Source organism: Octodon degus, unplaced genomic scaffold (assembly GCF_000260255.1).
Source record: "Octodon degus isolate 3935 unplaced genomic scaffold, OctDeg1.0 scaffold00194, whole genome shotgun sequence".
Taxonomy (NCBI): domain Eukaryota; kingdom Metazoa; phylum Chordata; class Mammalia; order Rodentia; family Octodontidae; genus Octodon; species Octodon degus.
Window position 1 is genome coordinate 1,314,761 of NW_004524770.1, and position 20,195 is coordinate 1,334,955.

Sequence of the window (20,195 nt, forward strand, 5' to 3'; positions counted from 1 at the left end):
GCTGATAGGGCCCCATTTGTCCTCGCTTTTTTTTTGGATACAGAGACTTGCTCTTTATGTGGCCTGGCCTTGAACTCTCTTATGTAGCTTAGGCTGGCCTCAAACTCAAAGCAGTCCTTCTGCCTCAGTCTCTCGGTGTGCCACCATACCTAGCTTCTGTCCTCTCTCTCAAAATTCCCTGCCCACTCAGGTCCTTAGGTCCTGTACGACCTCAGGAGGTTGTACTCTTCCCCTGGACTCCTGTTAGCTCCAACTTACTTGGGCTGTTGCGTCCTTCAGGAGTTGGGCTATTGTGTGATGAAACAAGGGCTGGGATCTTGGGACCTCCGCAGCTTGTGATTGGCCTTTGACTGTGTGGGTTGAGGTTGGTATGAAGAGCTCATTCTCATACGCCCTCTATCGCTGAAAGACAGATTGTACTAGGAAAAAAGAAACCTCAGTTGCCATTTTAAGTTTTGTATATTTTACATTTGGGGGCTTTTTGTTTTCTTCCAGTCCTTTCCCTAGAACGGAACATGGTAGAAAATCTCAGAGTCATAATTAGTGTGTGTATGTAACTAAAGCATGGAAATCTTGGGAAAGAATTCTCTAGATATGTACTACCTTCACCTTTATCATTATAAATGAAAGTAAAAATTTGGTACATGTCCTTAGTGGTTTAGGAAGAAGGTGAAACAGATGAAGACTCGGGCCAGGCTGTAGCTCAGCGGCTCTGTGCCTGCCTAGCAAGCATGAGGTCCTGAGCTCCATCTCTGGTTCCAAAAAAATGACTAAAGCCTGAAACCGTCAGGCTCCCAGCTTGTGATCAGGAATGGGCTGTCCCGTCACTTAGTAGTCGTGGAGCCGGCTCCACACTCAGCCAGCAGCCAGGCTGGTTTGCCAGGTCTGACGGAGACAGCGCCTGCCCCTCCCCTCAAGCCAGGCTCTGTGTGAGCCTGTCCGGAACTAGAGCTCTGAACTTGAAGAGATACGTGGCCAGTCATCTGGTGGCTACATATAGAAGTGGCGCAGCACTGTGTCCCTTATGCTTTGGGGCACTGGCAGACTGCCTACATGTCAAATGCCACTGGATATGTGTGGCTTTTAAGTGCCACCCAGGAGTCATCCAACCTCATTGTGATGGCCGAATACTCACGCTGGATGGCCTGTTGCTTGCTTCATTGCTTCCTGTCTGCCTGGTAGCGCTTGGTCCTGAGAGTTAAGTGGGGACATCGTACATTGGATTGCTGGCTGGATTTTTCCTACTGAGCATTTGCTCTATAACTGAGTTTTGTGACTCATCTGGAGTTGTCTCAACCGCAGCATAGGAAACAAGATCAGAAGCCCATCATTTGTGTATAGGTCCAATTTTATGAGTAGAAACCAGTCCCATTTCTGAGCTATTCCTGTTTTCCATGCACATGATGAGGTTCCTCGGTGGTCTGTGGGTCATGCTGTGATTACCTTTTATACTAGGTATGGATGATCCAGGGGACCAGAGCAATGAGGATACACCTAAGGCTATTAAACCCACAAGTAAAGAGTTCAGGAAGACTTGGGGATTCCGGAGAACAACGATCGCTAAGCGTGAGGGCACTGGGGACACTGAGGTAGACCCTGCCGAGCAGCAACCACACAGCCTGTCTCTGCGCCGTAGTGGGAGGCAGCCAAAGCGCACTGAGAGAGTAGAAGAGTTCCTGACCACAGTTCGACGCCGAGGGAGGAAGAATGCGCCTGTTTGTCTTGAGGATTCTGGTGAGGCAGCATCCTGTCCAGTCACCGATGTGGAAAGTGCCTCAGAAGGGAGTGTCGAGAGCAGCTCTGAGATCAAAAGTGCCCCTGCACGTGGTTCCAAGCAGGGGAAGGAACACCCAGCCTCTTCTGAAAAGGCCAAAGGAGGAGATGAACAAGGTGACACCTCTGACAGTGACAGTGATGGGCTCACTTTGAAAGAACTTCAGAATCGTCTTCGAAGAAAGCGAGAGCAAGAGCCATCAGAGAGGCCTCTGAAGGGCGTCCTCAGTCGCCTGAGGAAGAAGCGACGAGAAGAGGACCCAGGCGACACAATGGAGGTCGAGGTGGGAGGAGGTGGCCATGATGTGCCACCCTGTAAGCAGGAGTCTGAGGCTGGCGAGGGGCCTGTGAACCAGGCAGCAAAAGATGACAGAGAGAGTGAGTCAGAGGTGATAGTGGCTCAGGAACCTAAAGATGAAGACCCTGGGGATGTGGGCAAGCCTAAGCCTGATAGTGAAGTTTACGACCCCAACGCCCTGTACTGCATTTGCCGCCAGCCTCACAATAACAGGTGGGTCAGAGTCATGGGAGGAAAGTGGCTGTTCACTTTTAGCGAAAAACCAGACGTGAAGATGGATAGATGGGGGGCGGGGTGACTAGACAGAATTTTCCGTGTGTGGATATTAACAGACTGCCAAGCTGGGCTGGATTAGCAGTTGTTTCAATTGATAAAGATGCACCGGTTCAGATGTGGAAAGAAACAGGTATAGAAATGGCTGCCTCCGCTGTCTTTTCAGCAATGCCATTTAAATACTGGTATCCAATGGGGAATGAGGAAGAACTCACTACCTCGAGTCACAGCAGCCACATGTACCAACTGGCTGCTGTGCAGGTGGCGAGAACCCTGTGTCATCCTAGACCCCTATGGGAGAGTGGTGCTCCACCCAGTTCCTAGGACATAGCCTGACTGCACCCAGTGTGCCCTGTGCTGGAGGGGCTGGGCGCCAGGTGCTGCTGGGGCGCGGGCTCGTTGGGGGAATACTGCTGCTGTTGTTGGGTGGAGAGATGGATGAGAGCCTGTTAATTTATTGAAGTTCTCTGGTCAAAACAGCAATGAAATTAATGCCATTGAATTAAAGCCAGTACTATTTTTTTGTAAGGAACACTAAGCTCAGTTTGGGCTTGCAGTGTATTGGGAAGTGACTGTCATCACTCCCTTCATTCCTTATTCCATCGTTTTCTCATTGTAGGTTTATGATCTGCTGTGACCGCTGTGAGGAATGGTTCCATGGTGACTGCGTGGGCATTTCTGAGGCTCGAGGGCGGCTCTTGGAGAGGAATGGAGAAGATTACATCTGCCCAAACTGCACCATCCTGCAAGTGCAAGAAGATACAAGCTCAGAACCAACCGACGAGCAGGAGACTCGATGCAGATCTGCAAGTATGGACGGAACAGACTGCACCAGTATAGGGACAGTAGAGCAAAAGTGTAGTGAAGACCAGGGGATCAAGGGTAGAATTGAGAAAGCTGCAAACCCCAGTGGCAAGAAGAAACTCAAGATATTCCAACCTGTAAGTGTTTATCTGCCAAGGGGAGCATGAAGGTGGGGGCCTTTCTGATGTTAGACTTGCTGCTGGTGGAGCTGTTAAGGCTGGGGGTGGATTTCTCTTTTCAATATGTTAGGTTTTGCTGGGCCACATGCCAGGGTTGGCCTGGTGTATTTAAATCCTGACCATCAACCATGCTTGAGTAGTTGTACACTGGATTTTTATTTGCTGTTGCTGTGTAACAAAGTGCACACACAGCGTAAGGCCATTCTGTGTTGAGGTTCCCAGTATACTTGGGTTAGACCCTGGATGAGCTGAACTAAGCCCCTCTGTTCAGGGTCTTCCAAGGCTTTAGTTAGGGTGCAGCTAGGCTTGTGTTCTTGTCATCAGGTCTGCTGGGAACACATCCCTCCTGGAAGCCAGCACCTTGCTTAATGTATGTCCCCTGCAGTTTTGGTGATACAGAAATAATAAGTTACTCATTGATTACCTGAAACTCGTTAGGGAGCATCCTGTGTTACACTCGCAGCCTTCCTTTCCTGCTCTAACCCAGGGTGAGGGCAGTTTGTTGCGCACCATATGTAGTCTGCTGTTGGGAAAGGTGCAGTCTCTTTGAAGAATTTTCACCTGATTAAGTCTGAACATCTTGGATCCAAATTATCTCACTGGACCTGCACAGTTAGTCCCTAGTGGAACTAGATATGGGCGCAGGTATGAAATCTCACTGCCCTGAGTGGTGCTTATACTGACGGGAAAGAAATGTACAGAGCATGTGAGCATGTGAAATGGGGTGTCTTAGTGTCCTGCACAGTGCAGGGTGTTCAGAGTATTCTGTGTTACTGTCACTGTCGCTCAGCTAAGAGCCTTAGCCACTGCACATAGTAGGACTGAGGCTGGAGGATCACAAGTATGTCCCCCGTGTGGGCAGTTAACATCTTTGGGGGGCCCTGTCTCAAAATATGAAGCACAGAAAAGGGCTGGGATATCGCTCAGTGCATGGCTCAGAGTTCATTTCTCCATACCTTAAAATAACAAAAAACTTAATTTGTTACTCCCAGTAGTACCATGAAAAAGTGTTTTTCCTGGGGCTGGTGAGATGGCTCAGTGGTCCAAAGCACCTACTTAGAACAAGCTCAGCAAAGCACAGGGACCACGGTTCAATCCCCCAGCACCACATGCCAGCCAGCCCGCCCCCTGGTGGGCTGAGCTGGCCACACACACACACACACACACACACACATAAATTAAATAAATAAATAAATAAATAAATAAAATTTAAAGAAAAAAAGTGTTTTTCCTGCTGGTATTGGTATATCCATTGTTTAAAGTCATTTATTTGCCTCCGCAGGTCATAGAAACTCCTGGCGCCGCGAGGTGCATCGGTCCTGGGTGCTCCAGTGTGGCGCAGCCTGAATCGGTGTACTGCAGTAATGACTGCATTCTCAAACACGCAGCAGCCACTATGAGAAATCTAAATTCAGGTAAAGAACAAAAACCAAAGCCTAAGGAGAAGGTCAGGATGAAGCCAGAAAAACTCAGTCTTCCAAAATGTAGTGTGCAGGTAAGCAGACCAAGGTTGCCATTAAGCCTTTAAAGGAAGAAGTGCTTTGTAGTGCTTTCTCATGTGCCACTGTATTTATTGAAGGAGCTTAGAGCACAGCGGTGTTAATGTCATGCAGCACCTAGCACCTTTACTTCTCGTAATAGTCTTTGCCATTAACCTAGGCCTGACTTAACTTGAATGCTGCAAAGCAGCATAGGCAACTGGCTGCCCTGGACAACATAAGACATAGGCCACACACTTAAGTCTGGCCAGTTGTAGTTGCTTTTTGTGTGCAAAGTTGAATCATAATAAGGTTTTCAAAATTGTCTCATTTTTCTTGTGTGATTTGGGAAGAAATGGGAACGTCCAGAAATCAAAAGCTTTCCATTAATTGGGAAGTTGCTTATGAGGCTCATCTGGAAATGACCATCTTGTTTGAGACATGCAGATTATACATACTGCTCGTCCTTAAAACTAGTTTGTCAGTTGCTTGTTAGGGTTTATATGGCTTGTATAAGGACGGTCATTTTGAGTCTTAGCGCTGTCTTAAGAGCAGTGGCTGGTGCCCACAGGAAGGGGACAGCATAGGCACGAGTGCCAGGATCCTGCCTTCATGTCCAAATTCTGGACTTAATTGAGAACCACATGTGTCATTTGTCTCCTTTTCTTTGCAAGTACTCTCCCTCCCCATCTAGTGCTCAGTGCAGCCTCACGTTTGCACATAGGCCCTCTCCACTGTGCGTTGGTTTAATTCCCTGCCTCACAGCTTGTGCTGTGTTGGCACTCCTACACCAGCGAGGTTACAGAAAATGTCACTTCAGGACCATTTATTCCTGAAGAGTTGAAATAACTAAAGTCCTCCGTGCACTCTGATGATGCGTACGCTAACACTGCAGAGTACAGTCCCTGGATCAGTCAGGAGGTGTCTGAGGGTGACTGAAGAGGAGAGTCTTGGTACTCACTTCTTTGTGAAAGGAAGCAAAGATGTCCTTTCTGACCTGCTTAATGATTAGGTTTTCACTGATTATCCAGGCAGGGATTAAAATCTCCTCTATACACAAGAGACCAGCTCCAGAGAGAAAAGAAAACGTGATGAAGAAGGTGATGGTGACTCCTCCTAGGAGTGACACAGTGGGGAAGGAGGCGGCCTGTGAGAGCAGCACCCCTTCCTGGGCCAGCGACCACAACTACAATGCAGTGAAGCCCGAGAATACTGCTGCGCTCTCCCCACCACGGTTCTGTAAATGTAGGTATCCCCGAAGGCTTGACCCTCTGGTCTCTTCTCACCCTCTCTGGGTAGCCACCTGGAGCTAAACAGGGTGGGGAGTCACAGCTCTGTTTTAGTGTTGATGTTGGAGACCAGGTCACCACCAGCTGGACGCAAGTGCCCGTGTCCAGCATGCCGCCAGAGCCTGGTTGTCCCTCCTTGGCCTGTGGCCATTCTTCTCAGTGTTTTCCAGTGCTGCACAAGCCAGCTGATGCATGGCTCATCGTGGTGGTGCAGTCTTAATGTCTAGCACCAGTCACCATGAGGTTCTGGTAAGTACTTATCTGCAGCAAAGTCAGGTTACATCTTTGTACTTAGTTCCATTTCCAGATTCAGCACTGTTGAAACACCAACTAGTTTAATCACAGCCATGTGTAGAATTTGAGTTTTTCCACATGACTCCTTTTTTGCACATACAATCACCACTACTTTGGTATGCTGTGGGCATCTCTGCAAATTAGTCTCTGCATCTGCTAGCTTTGGTACAACTTTTAGGAGTTCACAGAACTTTTGGTCTGACAGGAAGAAATTTTCTTGTCTAGCTCACATACCACACACCCACATAAATAGACATTAAATCTTGGCCATTTGTTGCTGCTATGCAGACTCCACAGTGGCATTGTTGGCACTGAGAGCATTGTCCTCGAGGGAGGTTGATGGGCTGCTGTCACAAGTGTGGTGGCTTCCTGGCTCTGCTCTGGAGTGTTTAACTGCTAACCTGCTCCTGGTTTCAAGTGAATGGAATGAAGACACTGTTCCCTGTGTGAGACCCCAGCTTAGACCATGCAACGTGGGTCTGTTCTCAGCCTCATACTGCCAGGAGAAATCATTTATTAGGATCCACAGGAATCGTCTTACTCTTAACTTTTACTTGTTTTTCCTAACGTTCCCCATAGTTGAGTTTGTCCCTTTTTGAAAGCACCTATGGATTAAATCACCCCGGATTCCAAGAGCACAGCTCTACTGCCTTTTCCTTTCTTTGGGCCTTTAGCATGTCACATGGGGGGGAAGGTGCTGAGGCAGGTAGGTGCCAGGTGTGATGTTGTTAAGAACTTTAGATCCCAAAGTCCCAAGACAGGAAAGGGAATCACAGCTAGGTCGAATGAACCAACCGCTGCATCCTGGTGGACCTTAGTACCCCTCAGAGGGGTGAAGGATCAAAATCAGGCTAGCAGGATGAAGTGCCTTGTGTGTTCAAGTTATAGCCGCTCTAAGAGAAATACATCTGTAGTGCCAACAAGTACATTGAGAAGTGAGCAGTACCTTTGTGGGAATGGGAGAGGGCACCACTTGGTAACAGGGCTCAGTGCTGTAAGTTGAAGATAGGCACATAACGTAAGAAACACCAAGGTTTAACCACAGTCCAGATACCTGGGTGACGGGTTTCAGTCCAATTCACACCTATCCGTTCAGCCTGGAAAACCATCCCAGAAACTCCAAGGGGGTGTTGAGGAGATCCTCTGTTGGAGTGAGGGAACATTGGCAATGAGGTGATGAAGCTGGTAATATGGGCTTTACAGTCAGTTGCTGTGTCTTGTACACAGGGGAAGAGAGAGACTGAAGGAGCATAGGTGGAAGGTTTGTGCGTAGGTGGGAGGTTTGGCTTTGGCTTTTCCTACATCTTTCTTTTACATCTTGTGCACACTGGCTCTTCCAGTGGACAGCTCATGGGCTCCAGGGGCAGGCAGCTGGGATAAATGAACAAGTGGACGATCTTCCCAGCACATGCACATCTCAGATTTAAAATTGATGGACATCCAGACTACAGTGTACATAACAAGTACCTGGAGCTGGTTGCTCCTGGTGATTTCTTTTTTCCCACAAGTGTCATTTTCTCGAAGATTAGGAGTTCAGTAGAGTGATTGATAAAGCAATCCAAGGAGCAGCACCATGTTTCTGTCTCTTTCCCTAGGCATTTCCTCACCTTTGGGCTGCAGGGCACAGAGCTCCGGAGGGCAGGGTGGGATGGGTAGCACACACAGCCCCCTGACCCTGTTTCCCCAGCTCACTTCACCAGGGCAAGATGGGGTGGTGAGGCTCAGGGAAGGTGACTGGGCATGCTTCCAGGCCACTCCTGAGAGCTAGTCCACCTTCGGCTCTGCACGTCTGAGAAGAACCACATGGCAAAGCCAAGCTGCCACAGCTGCTCCTGGAGGTACCTCAGCCGCATCCTGCCGCAGGACCCTGTGCTCAGGGTAGACGCAGGCAGGTGTGCGGACCTACCCTACAGGAAGCCCTGCTGCGCCTTCCGGTTCTCCAGGTGATGCAATTCACGCACAGTTGTGCTTCTGATTTGTTCATTAACATTTTCTAGGATTTATGCAATTTTCTGAGTCTTTGCAAACCAGCATTATTTCTTGTAAAGAAATGTTTCATAATACATTTTTGGTTCCATGCCATATACAAATGGAATTTTGGTGTTTATAGGCACAATTTAGTGTTTTGGGTTCCCTAAGTGGATCATAAATAGACATAAAACACTGGGGTCTGCATAGGTTTTGATGGGAAAGTGTTTCCTCTGTCTGTGAGAATTAAAAAGAATCATAACCACTTATAGATCTGGTTCCTGGCCATTTGCTGTCCATCTTACCCAGGTAGAAGAATTTCATTGCTGATAACCACACAGATGTCCTGGTGCTGGGGGGATCTGGATTGCAGAGAACACAGATTTCTGCTGGGTTACTCGGGTGCGGGCTCCAGGACACATTTCATTGAAACCATAAGGGGAACCAGTTCCATTTTAATAAATACTGAGGGGGTACTCGAACCTAAGATTTCTTAGAAGTCTATTCTGTCTTGGTAATAATACCACCCATAAGCTGTATCTTTTCAAGAGATGTCATTGGCAATAAAATGGTGAGAGGAATCAAGTCTTTATCTAAACCAATCTCTCATTTGGGTGCAAAATCAACTTGTACAGGTTAAGTGATTGAGCTTGACAACTGTTTATTCATATCAGTGCAGCTGGAATCATCTTGGTTGTCAGCATAACATTGTTTGAGTAAAATGTTACCTTTTCGTAATTTTAAAGTAACCTATTCAGACTATTAGGTCATTTTTTTTAACTTGAACCTGGGGGGGGGGGCTCTCCACACCAGCCTGCACTGTCTTCCGGTCCTTCCACTCCCCTGGCCTCCAGATCTTTTAGCCTCTGTGTCCTTCCACTTCCTTGGGCAAGGGTAGGGGTGGGCGTTTCCAGTGGGGTTGGTCTTTGAATTCTGCCAGTGACCTTCCTGCGACCTTTGGAGCTGTGGATCTGCTCTGTCCCTCCTGAAGATTAACGCTCATGGAAAGCTGGTGACATTGCAGATGTCATCCAGGGCAAAAGATCCCCTCCGAAGATGTCTGCTCTAGTTACTTACTAGCCTCAGGTACATTTGTATGCATTTGTAAACATGCATGTAGTTAAATTCTTAGTTTCTGAAAGTTAGCCAAGTAAATAGAGGATTGGTAAGAATGTTTCCTACTTTATTTCTGTGAAGGTTGGGGCAACTTTAATTTGTCACAACCCTGGAAGAGCTTGGCGAGAAAAACGTAAGGTAATGGGCAGCATTCTCCTCACCTAAGGTCCACATCAGGGGTTAGCTTGGTGGTTTTACACATCTGAGTCTGACCCGTTGGGTCTAAGGTTCCTGGGGAGGGTAAGTAGAATATTTGCACACGCTGCTCTCCTGTTTGTGTTAATAAACAATTCAGGTATAATGAAACAGTGTTTCTTAAAATTTGACATTACCAAAGAGTGCATCCTGATGATTGGAAGATCCCTGAGAAGCAGCTGCTCACTTCCCTGTGAATCTTGAGTTTGGTGGCCCGATGCCATGGCCCTTGGCTGGCAGACAGTGGACATGAACAAGGTCTCATCACACTCAGTGGCTCAATTGGAAGTGTAACTTGACCCCTTGTGTATAGGTTGCCAACCAAGTGTGGATCGTGCTATTTTACTATTTAGGATAAGTACATGAAACTTAAAACTGATTTATTTAGAGGCTTTTTTTTTTTTTTTTTTTATCCAGTGTTCTTATGTAGGGTTAGAAACCTTTTCATTAAACTGAAACGCAGAAAGACTGGGAAACAATAAATAAACTGCCCGGGAAAGTTTTTTCATACTCTGAAAACAACCTGGCTGTGGATATCTACCCAAAAGCTGCCGTCAGAGCGGCCATCTACCCAGGAGCTTCTCTGTTACAACTTGTTCCGCGTGTTTCATGTCAGTACAGTATAAAAGCAGATGAGAAAATTATACTTTTCCAAGTGAAATTCATATGAAAAAAGGAACAAGCAAAACATTTTCTCTTGCCTATCACCTTTTTCACAGTAGGAACAATCATAACACTGAACAAACAGTTGAGAATGGAAAACCAAGTTGTGCATTAGGCTCAAAGCAGAGTCTGTGGGGAGTGGACACTTCTTGCATCTGTAATCCATGGCAAGAATTACAGAAGCTGAGGAGGGCGTCAGCACTTGATGGAAGGAATGGCCTATGCACAGCCTAATGGTTTTCACCAGTTTGTCTGTGAAGAGCCGTTGAGGGCTACACTCACCAGTCATGGGTGTCGGGGGCAGCTGGGGCTGTGTAGGTCTGGTCTCGCACCTTTTCAGGGGCCCTTTTATCCTGCTGCAGCTTCCATTTAGGTAATTGCGTGGGTTCTGAAGAAAACACGATTCTTCAGGGGAAGCCAGATTTCCTCCACCTTTTTCCCTGTGTGTCCTGCTAGTGCCACCCAGTGGCTGGCAGTGGCATAGCACCCCATCAATCCTTCCTGAGAGACCTAATTATACAGCACAGTGCAGATCCAATGACAGCAACCTGCTGCCGTGGGCTGAACCCCAGATAATGAAGTTTGCAAGCAGATGGCCAGACCTGGCAGCATGACTTCCATCTGGGCCAGTGACGGAGGCCACCAGGGATGCTTCCCAGCACTTTTCCTCCCTGCAAGCAAAGCAAAAGACATGGACTAAAGGACTTGCTGGCATAATGGCTCTGCCCTAGGAGGATGGAGCATGGGTGGGAACTGGGCAGTCTACGTAATGGGTGCTGCTGGATAGTGCCTCTTGGACAGGGCCAGTGCTGGCCAGCAGAGATCTCGGCAGCAGGCCAGGTGGCTCAGGCTCCAGTCTCCTGCTCTGAATGGTTTGCTGCTGCTTCTCTGGAGGAGTTGAGGGGTTGATCAGTCATCTGCCCTGCTGTAAGTTTACATAGTACTATAAAAAGTGAAGTTGGGGTCTGAGTGTTCAGGCTCAGTGGCAGAGAGCTTGCCTAGGGTACATAAAGTCCCAGGTTCTTTCACCAGCAACAACACAATTGGAATGAAAGCTTTGGAATCTCCTTTGAAGTGTTACCCAAAAAAGAATCCTAGCAGCAGCTGACCAAGCCTAGTAACAGCAGTATGGTTTCCATTCAGAGACAGTGATGTCTAACGGCCCTAGAGCACTGGCTGTGTACGCCTGTAAGGTGCAGGAGGACTGGATATGTCCTATACCTGCAGGTGAGCTTGAGGCAGATTTCTCAAAGTCCACCAAGGAGGGTCATTTTGCCAATTTGTGTGCTTCTGTAATCGTACCTGTTTGTGTCCTACGAGAAGCACAGGGCAAGGGTCCACAGAAGTGGGCTTTCAGATGGCAGAACTGACAGGTGGTTAGAGAGGTATGCCCTGGTGACTGGATGCCGTTTGGGGGTGTGTCCATTCCAGGTAGTGTGTGGCCTTGGACACATGCTGGAAATACTTTAAACTTGGGTTTTCCTCCAATTAGGATAGATAGGTAGATGGTAAAGGATTGGATCTCACCTTCAGCATCTCGTTCTAAAGAGAATTGTGCTTTCAAGAGGCAGAGTTCGTTTTTTGAACTCGTATTGGCAACCACACACGTGACACAAGTTCACATTTGCTGAAGATTTCTCCGAGGTCGTACACAGGTATATAGGGGTTTAGTTTTCCCTTTTGGTTGTGACAGGTTCGTGCTTTTTGTGACTGCCAGGCGGCAGGCCTGGCAGTGAAGCCACTGCTGCAACACCTGACGGAGGTTTTTGTGCTGCTGCTGCTCGGTAGGCCTCTTCCACACTGCTCAGAAAGCTCCGGCTTGCCCTGCCCGCAGGCGAATGCACTCCACTAGTGTCTGGGGCAAGTGTCCCGAGCCCACGTGCAGCAGCTGGACAGGAGGAATCGCCACGTACTCTTACTTGCAGACACTGTTGTGTCGAGTTGTGAGTTGGGTGCTCGTTACGTGTAGTGTACAACCTGCGTGTACAGTGGAAGTAGTTTCTCTGTTTCGTTGTCTACCTGTCTCTGTCAGACGTTCCCATTGCTTTGCATTACACTGTCGGGAGAACTCCAGGCCCCTCTGGGCTCTTCTTCGCTCTATTCCGAGGAAGGATGCTCCAGAGATGTGGCTGTGGATGGGTAGGGGCTGGCATAGCACGCAGGTCACCACGGACACCTCAGCTGGGACTTGGGATTGCCGCTAGGCGTAGGTCTGGGACAGCTCTTTGGCAAGGAGCTGTCGTGTGAAGATAAGGAGTTTCTACCTGACCATCCCTGAGGGCTAGGAATAGGAACTATGAAAACCTAAAATGGCTTTGATTCCTGAAACACTTCTAAACTATGGATCTACATAGTCCTATTGTAAATGTTTTTAAATTCAGATTTAATTTATTTTATAAATGAAGCTGAAAGCCCTAGCCTTTTACTAACCAACACTCTGGTGGACTGGCTCCATGGAAGCATTGCAGGCTGCTGCGTAAAGGCTCGTGGCCTCGGCCCCAGTGGACACAGCTGTGTGTACAAGGCTGCATTGCATCCCTTGGTCTCAAAACCACTCTGAAGCAGTTTGTGGCCCCAGGCCTTCCTTGCTAGTGGGATATCAGCTCTTGGGAATTTTCACCCCGCCCTCGAATGTGGGGAGTGGTCGTTGGACATGGTGATCAGAGAGTAGTCAGTGATTTTTAATCCCTGGTATCACTGCAGCACCTGATACCCCGTGAAGGGTTTATGGGCTTGGAGCTGCAGGGTGCTGGGGCAAAAATCTAGCAGAGGCATTTTTGTATGGATGGTGATGGGACGGCTGTACTGTGCCCTTGCAAGGCCCCCGCCACGAGTAGTGCTCGCACCTGGGATTTTGATGTAACTCATTTTGTCCTGACATGGAGAGGTTTTTGTGCAAGTTGGGTTTTCCTTTGATGTTCGGTGGCAGCTCTTACTTGAATTAAAAACACCAAGTTGTCATCTCATTACCCTGAGAAAATTTCAGTTCCAGAGTTGTATGTGTGGACATCTGTGGAACAGCCTCTCTGTGTTCTCGGCATCTGCTTCTTGGTATGAAAATAGGTCTCCTTGGGGCCTGGGAGATGGCTCAGTGGAATAAGCACTTGCCTGGCAAGCGCAAGGACCTGAGTTCAATCCCCGGTTCCTCAAAAAAAAAGGTCTCCAGTTGGCTTGTCCACAAAACAGTAAGGTGACATGTGACTTCCATGCTGCCTCCTGGCCCTTGAGGTTGCTTGTGCCTGGGAGGAAAATGTGTCCCTTTCCTTTTTCTGACAATTTTTGAAACGTACAGCTTCACCAAATTTAACCTTTCCTCATGAAAGTGATAATCTGAAAATACCCTTTTTAATTATGTGGAATTTGTCCTTCACTTTCATAGCTTGATGATAAAATAGAACGCTTGATAATAAACTTATGAACTAACATAAAATATCTAATGGGATAATATAACCAAGCAGTCAAATTAGTTACAGTATGGCTGTCATAAACACCTCTGCCTAGCCTTAGTTACCCTCCTTTTCTGAATTTTAAGGCTTAAATTCCTTAATCCAAATGCATCTTCATGATGCCCCGAAAGTACATTTGAGCTTAGTATTGACTGCGCCTCTCAGTCAGGTGCCAGCTCTCACATGTTGGCCCTGTCTCATTCAGTGTCCCTGTGTTCTGTCTGCAGCCATGAAGGAGGACAAGAGAGTGGAAGACAGAGCAGTGGGCCCGGCCACTGGCCCAAAGAAAATACCCCTTCCAGCTTCCTCAATGGGGAGACCATCTTCATCTAGAACTCTTGTTCCAAAGAAGCCGCCTCCTTTTGCAAACGTGGCAGGAGCCAAACCAGCCATTAAAAAGTCACCTTCAGGCATCAGGGGCCCCATCCCCAAGAGGCCCTGGCTCTTACCTCCCCCGTCAGGCAGCACGGCCGCCAGGCAGGCAGGACCAGTGCCTGTTACTGTAGCCACTGCTTCCAAAAAGGCACTCAGCTCTGCTGCTTTGGTGGGATCCATGAGAAGGCCAGTGGCAGGTTCTGCCCCTACAGCAGTTCCAGCTACAGGACGCCTCGGGGTCACAGGCTCTGCCCAGTCACAGCCAAATTCACAAATTCGGCAAAATATAAGACGCTCCTTGAAAGAGATTTTATGGAAAAGGTGGGCAGCTCAGCTTCATGTCTTAACCTGTGGAGGTGGGGGGTTTCCATTTATAACATGTCGGGATTGTCCCACTATTTAAGAAAGGAAATATATTACACATACCAAGTTATTTATTTGGTCCCCTTTTTTCATTCTGTTCAGGGTCAATGACAGTGATGATTTAATCATGACAGAAAACGAAGTGGGAAAGATTGCCCTCCACATTGAGAAGGAGATGTTTAATTTGTTTCAAGTTACAGATAATCGCTACAAGAGTAAATACCGCAGTATCATGTTCAACCTCAAGGACCCTAAAAACCAGGTGTGTGAGCCATTCCGTATACATGCCGTGGTTCCTGGTGGAACGATGCACATGCTGTCTCTGGTCAGCTGTGCCACGGGAGACACTGCACACAGTGTGTCGAGGCATCGGTCTGCTTCCCCCAGTCCTGGCTCCTTCCCTCTTTACCTGGACTCCCGCCCACCTTACTATATGACGTTGCTGTAAAACCACACTGTGTGGCTGAGGCTTCTTTAGAATGTGACGGGAACTACCCCTGCATTTGTCAGCCTCAGCTTGTGGGCTGCGAGGATGAGCTGCTGGCCTGGCTCTGCCCCTCCTGCCACCTGCCCACAGGCTCTCGGGGTCCTTCACTGCGGAACCCTTACGTGTGTATAATTTATGTATATTTTGGAAGTGACAGAACTCTTACTAAAGTGAAACTTAGGAAGGCTTAATCTATTAATATGCTACTAACATTAACAATTTAAACATAGTTCTCTGTAATGTTGTACTAACAGTTTAAACAAGCATGATCTGGACCCTCAAAAGCATATGTGTCTTCAGCTGTGGACCCCACAGTAAGATGAGATTCTTGGGCCGTCGTGGAGTAGCATGAACATGGAAATACTGAATTAATGTAGCTGGGTTTTTCTTCGTGGCCTCTGCTTGTTTGCTTTTTCTTTTCTTTTTTATGTATTTGGTACTGGGTCTCACTATGCAGCTCAGACTCATAGTGATCCTCTTGTTTTCAGCCTCCCCAGCGCTGGGATTCCAGGTGTGCGCCACCACGGCTGGTCTCAGTGCCCAGCTCAGCACACCCAGGGGCGGGATAACAGCTTAGTTATTGGCACTGCCCCCATCATATTTACTTAGGTATCGAGATCTTGTTACACATATCAGAACTCATACTAAATGAGTCTGGATTGCAGTAATTGATGTACTTTTTGGACCTTTCTGTGCATCTTCACAAATTAAGACAAGTGCTGTTTGCCTGTTTAGGATCAGGATCAAGTGTTCTCACTACCCCTCTCATTTCAGCAAGCTGTGGTCTAAGGACTAAATTTCTTGCTTTCTTTGTAACACCTTTTTTGACTTGTCTTGCACCTTGAGCCTGGGATTCGTTTCCTGAGGCTGTTGGGTGTTCAGCACAGTCTGTGCAGCATGGTCAAGGAATCGGCTCTCAGCTGGGCCAGGCTGGACTTCCCCCCGAGAGGATTCTGGGGAGCTGCAGGGGTCTCCCCAGGGTGGAGCCGAGGTGCTGCCCTGTGCCAGGGCTCATGATGCTTCACTTACACACATCACTGCGAGTATATAGGCGCTTACCCGGTTTTCCAACAACTGACTGAAAGATTCTTGTTTATAGGGACTCTTCCATCGAGTTCTGCGTGAGGAAATTTCTTTGGCAAAACTTGTGAGAATGAAGCCAGAAGAACTTGTGTCTAAAGAGCTTTCTATGTGGAAAGAGAGGCCGACAAAATCTGTGAGTAGAGCTGGCAAATGGTGCTTGAGTCCCTGGAAGCTCGGCTATTCCACAGTCAGTAACCTGCAGGGAGATGTGGCTCATGCTTACAGCTCGGGGCTTGAGGCTTTGTTCCTGTTTTTCTCCTTCCAGGTAATTGAGTCCAGAAGTAAACTGCCAAACGAAAGCAAGAAATCTGCCATGAAGCCTGAAACTATTCCTGACATGGAGGACTCCCCACCTGTGTCAGATTCGGATGTGAGCATTGGGGGTGTTGGTGATTGCAGGGAGAGTCACGTTAACCCCTTCCGGCACGTCCGGGGTCTGTAGGTAGGAGGCAGAGCCCTGTACTGCACTGAGCGCTGTGGCCAGCTCTCTGTGGTGTGCCTCGTACCTACAGTCAGTACTCCCTCCTCTCCAGTGATTCTCGTCTCCTCAGACTCCACGTCCTGTGTGCCATTGCTTGCACATGCTCTGGGAAGGAAGTGACCTGGCTGTTCTTGTTCTTTCACTACTAGGAGCAGCAGGAATCAGTACGCACCGCCCCTGAGAAGAACACAGCACCTCTTCTCGATGTGTTCAGCAGCATGTTGAAGGACACAACAAGTCAACACCGGGCTCATCTTTTTGATCTAAACTGTAAGATTTGCACAGGTAAGCATAATCTGGGATAAAACTTTGGGAATTAGATGAAACTTGATGATTCTTAAATCACATACCCTCCTAAAAGTGATCATATTCAACCCAAGTTAAAACAGAAAGGCAAGAGTGATTTGCTAGAGTCTGCCCTACCTTTATCCTGTGCTTCTGATTCCTATAAGATGTCACTACCAAAAAAAAAAAAAAAAAAAAAATGTCACTACCTGCTCACTAGCAGACCATGAAACTGCTACGTCTCACTGACTCTGTCTTCAAATTCCTCAGGTCAGGTTCCATCAGAAGATGAACCAGCGCCTAAAAAACAGAAAGTAGCAATTTCTGCCAAGAAGGAAGACTTAAGACCCAAGCCTGAGAGTTCTCTGCCTGATGCGGTTCCTCGCTTGCCTGATGAAGGCTCTGTGGAGATTCTGCCAGAAAACGCCTCAGAGCCAGACCTAGAAAATGCCACTGGGCCAGACCCAGACAGGAGGTATTTCATTGGACCTCCAGAGGGCAGCCATCCAGAGCCTTCGCTGACGGAGGGCTGTTCTCCCTGCCCTGCTTCCTGTGGGGCTGGGGTGCTCACCACAGTCACTGTGTCAGGCCGTGACCCCAGGACTGCTGTGAGTGGGCCCTGCACCGTCACAGTCTCTGCTGCAAGCCACTCAGACAGTGCCCACACAGTCGAGGCCAGACCAGACCTGTTGAAGCCTGCTTTGCCCTCTGTGACGCTGCCCAAGTCCATACTTGCTAAGCCGTCTTCATCCCCTGACCCAAGATACTTGTCGGTTCCACCATCACCAAGTGTCAGGTGGGTACTGGGATGGGCCTAAACTGAGCAGAATCCTGGTGTTTCTTTTAGATTAAAAAAGAGAAAGGGGGGGATTAGATACTGAAGCCCACAGTTTACTCCAAAATCTAACCTCATACCTATGTAGCCTGAAAAGCCTTAGTTTTAAGATTGTCTAGTTACAGTGAACCCTGAAATTCATAGGCATTATATTCTTAAAAGTACCTGCAAATTGTAAAAAAATGACATTTTATTTATGATCAGAAAAATGCCCTTTTTTGTACTTTAAATGTACTAGTTCCCATGGTTATATAATTTAATAAACTGCTGTATTAATAAAGCCTGAGATGGGCAGGGTATTTTAGCAGCATCTTAGAATATCTTGGGGCTTTAAGAAGAGCAGAAGTCAAGATGGCTACCTGTGGTACAGCAACCTGTTTTGATGGGGAAGTGCTGGTGTATCCGCTGGACGTAAGTTACAGGGCAGCAGCCAGTCAGCAGCAAGGAGCACTGAATAGCGCTCTTGGATGAGCTACCTGCAAGCCTCCTGCCACAGTTGCAGAGAATATCTTTGCAGAGATTTCTGGGAACAATTATTAGGTTCTAAGCAAAGAACTGAGACCTCAAACTCTGAACTACTTCTTGGGACTACACTGTACTGTTTTGGAGGTAGATCTTCTGTTTTCCTGAGGTGGTCTTGCTGTGTCTTTCAAGGTGATCTTGCGTTCACAGTGATCCTCACATCTCGCCCGCTCAAATGCTGAGATCACAGGTGCTCACCTCCATGCCCAGTGTGGCACAGATCTGGGAAACTTACTTAAATTTATGATCATCTAGATTTGTTAGCTCTTTGGCTTATTGCTTTGTCTAAAATATATATCTAGCTGGTCAAATAGCTCAGCAGACTAAAGCACCTGTTTAAACAGGCGTAGGGGCCAGAGTTCAATTCCAGCGTGTCCTTTTGGTGTGCTGAGATAGCCACTGAGACTGGGCATGGTGGCATGGACCTGTAATCCCAGCACCTGGGAGGCTGAAAACAGGAGGATCACTGCGACTCCAGTCTGTGTAGTGAGACCCTGTAGACCATGTACTAAAATACATTTAAAAAAAAAAAAAAAAAAAACCAAACCTAATTCATTGCAGTGAACCTGGTTTATTGACAAAAAACTAAGCTGCTGAACTTACAGGAAGTTACCTAACTGTTGCTTCTAAATATGAAGTCTAGGGGCTGGGGAGATGGCTCAGTAGAATAAGTGCTTGCCTGGCAAGTGCAAGGACCCCAGTTCAATCCCCGGTTCTGCCTAAATAAATAAATATAGAGTTCTGTATTTTTCTTCAGTTTTCATTGTATAAAAGGAGATTAACTTTTTTTTGTTTTTGTTTTACAGTGTCTCAGAGTCACGGTCCCCCCAAGAAGGAGACACGACCCTCTTTTTGTCTCGCCTCAGCACCATTTGGAAAGGATTTATTAACATGCAGAGTGTAGCCAAATTTGTCACTAAGGCGTATCCCGTCTCTGGGTGTTTCGATTATCTCAGTGAGGTTAGAATCAAGTGTATGCGGCGATGGGTGTGGGAGTGGGTGTGTCTGTCCTAGGAGTTTCTGTGCCACAGTGGAGCACCTGGTACTTAGAAGGCATGTCCTGACACATCAGCACCTCTCTGTGAAGGAGAGGCAGTTGAGCTGAGGCAGGAGGTGAAAGTGTGGGTGGGGCAGAAATGTGGAGAATTCAGGCGTTCTGCTTGTGTTTTTAAGACTACCTAATGAGGATGCTCAGAGCATCCCAGGTGTGTGTGACATAGCTTAGAATGGTTGGCATGTTAGCATCTTGTCAGGCCTTCCCTTTTTTAAAAGGAACTTAAGGAACTAGGTGTTACGATCTTAGCCAGGAGTAGCTGGTGGGTCCAGCTGGCTCATCCCTGAATCATTACTGTGTCCATAAAGAACATACAAACTTGAGCAGTGTGTTTGGATGTGATCTCATTGGGCACAGGTAGTTACAGTACCGTCATCAGGTCGGGAAGGAGACTTCTGCTTCTCCACAGTAATTAGTCAGTATTTGATACAATTATATCCGTTTTCCCTGAATTAGTTATGCTTTTCTTGAGAGTTGGCTGGTTTTCTGCCCTGAAGTTTCCCTGTTATTCCCTTTGTAAATACTGCAGCTTCTCTGGTCATTTACTCTGAATATTTGCTCTTTAGGATTTACCGGATACAATTCACATTGGTGGGAGGATTGCTCCGAAGACAGTGTGGGACTATGTTGGCAAGCTCAAGTCTTCTGTGTCCAAGGTATCCGCAAGCTGTCTTGCAGCGTCTACCCCAGAGGCAGAGAGGGTTTCAGCCTGCCTTCCTATAATCTGTCTTTTTGATGGGATGACACTGAATTATCACCCTGAAACTTGGTGCTTACTTTGATTATCATACTTATAGGTATTTTATCTTAGGGTAATACTGTACAAGGATAGGAATTTTTATTTCTTGTAATAGTTGTACAGTTAGTGTCAGTAAGAGGCGCACTGTCTCACGGCAGCAGGAGGAGGGGAGTGTGTAGGTCGTCCGGCTCATCT

General features: G+C 47.5%; 1 protein-coding gene across 8 annotated transcripts in view; it reads left to right on the forward strand.

The window, feature by feature from the left end:
• Dido1 (death inducer-obliterator 1) overlaps nucleotides 1-20,195 on the forward strand; it is a 56,228-nt gene that overhangs the window by 22,715 nt on the left and 13,318 nt on the right. For 5 of the 8 annotated variants that reach the window (XM_023704288.1, XM_023704289.1, XM_004644160.2 and 2 more), the window contains exons 3-14: nucleotides 1,456-2,284; nucleotides 2,964-3,285; nucleotides 4,610-4,822; nucleotides 5,837-6,050; nucleotides 14,004-14,472; nucleotides 14,617-14,776; nucleotides 16,101-16,217; nucleotides 16,350-16,454; nucleotides 16,715-16,850; nucleotides 17,121-17,646; nucleotides 19,014-19,167; nucleotides 19,828-19,917. In XM_023704288.1, coding sequence (XP_023560056.1) covers nucleotides 1,458-2,284; nucleotides 2,964-3,285; nucleotides 4,610-4,822; nucleotides 5,837-6,050; nucleotides 14,004-14,472; nucleotides 14,617-14,776; nucleotides 16,101-16,217; nucleotides 16,350-16,454; nucleotides 16,715-16,850; nucleotides 17,121-17,646; nucleotides 19,014-19,167; nucleotides 19,828-19,917 — 3,333 coding nt within the window. In that variant the 5' untranslated portion in view covers nucleotides 1,456-1,457. Of the gene's footprint in view, nucleotides 1-1,455; nucleotides 2,285-2,963; nucleotides 3,286-4,609; nucleotides 4,823-5,836; nucleotides 7,643-8,107; nucleotides 8,120-8,628; nucleotides 9,594-14,003; nucleotides 14,473-14,616; nucleotides 14,777-16,100; nucleotides 16,218-16,349; nucleotides 16,455-16,714; nucleotides 16,851-17,120; nucleotides 17,647-19,013; nucleotides 19,168-19,827; nucleotides 19,918-20,195 lie in introns of those variants that run through there. The other 3 variants (XR_002818740.1, XM_023704291.1, XM_023704292.1) reach the window with 3 other exon arrangements.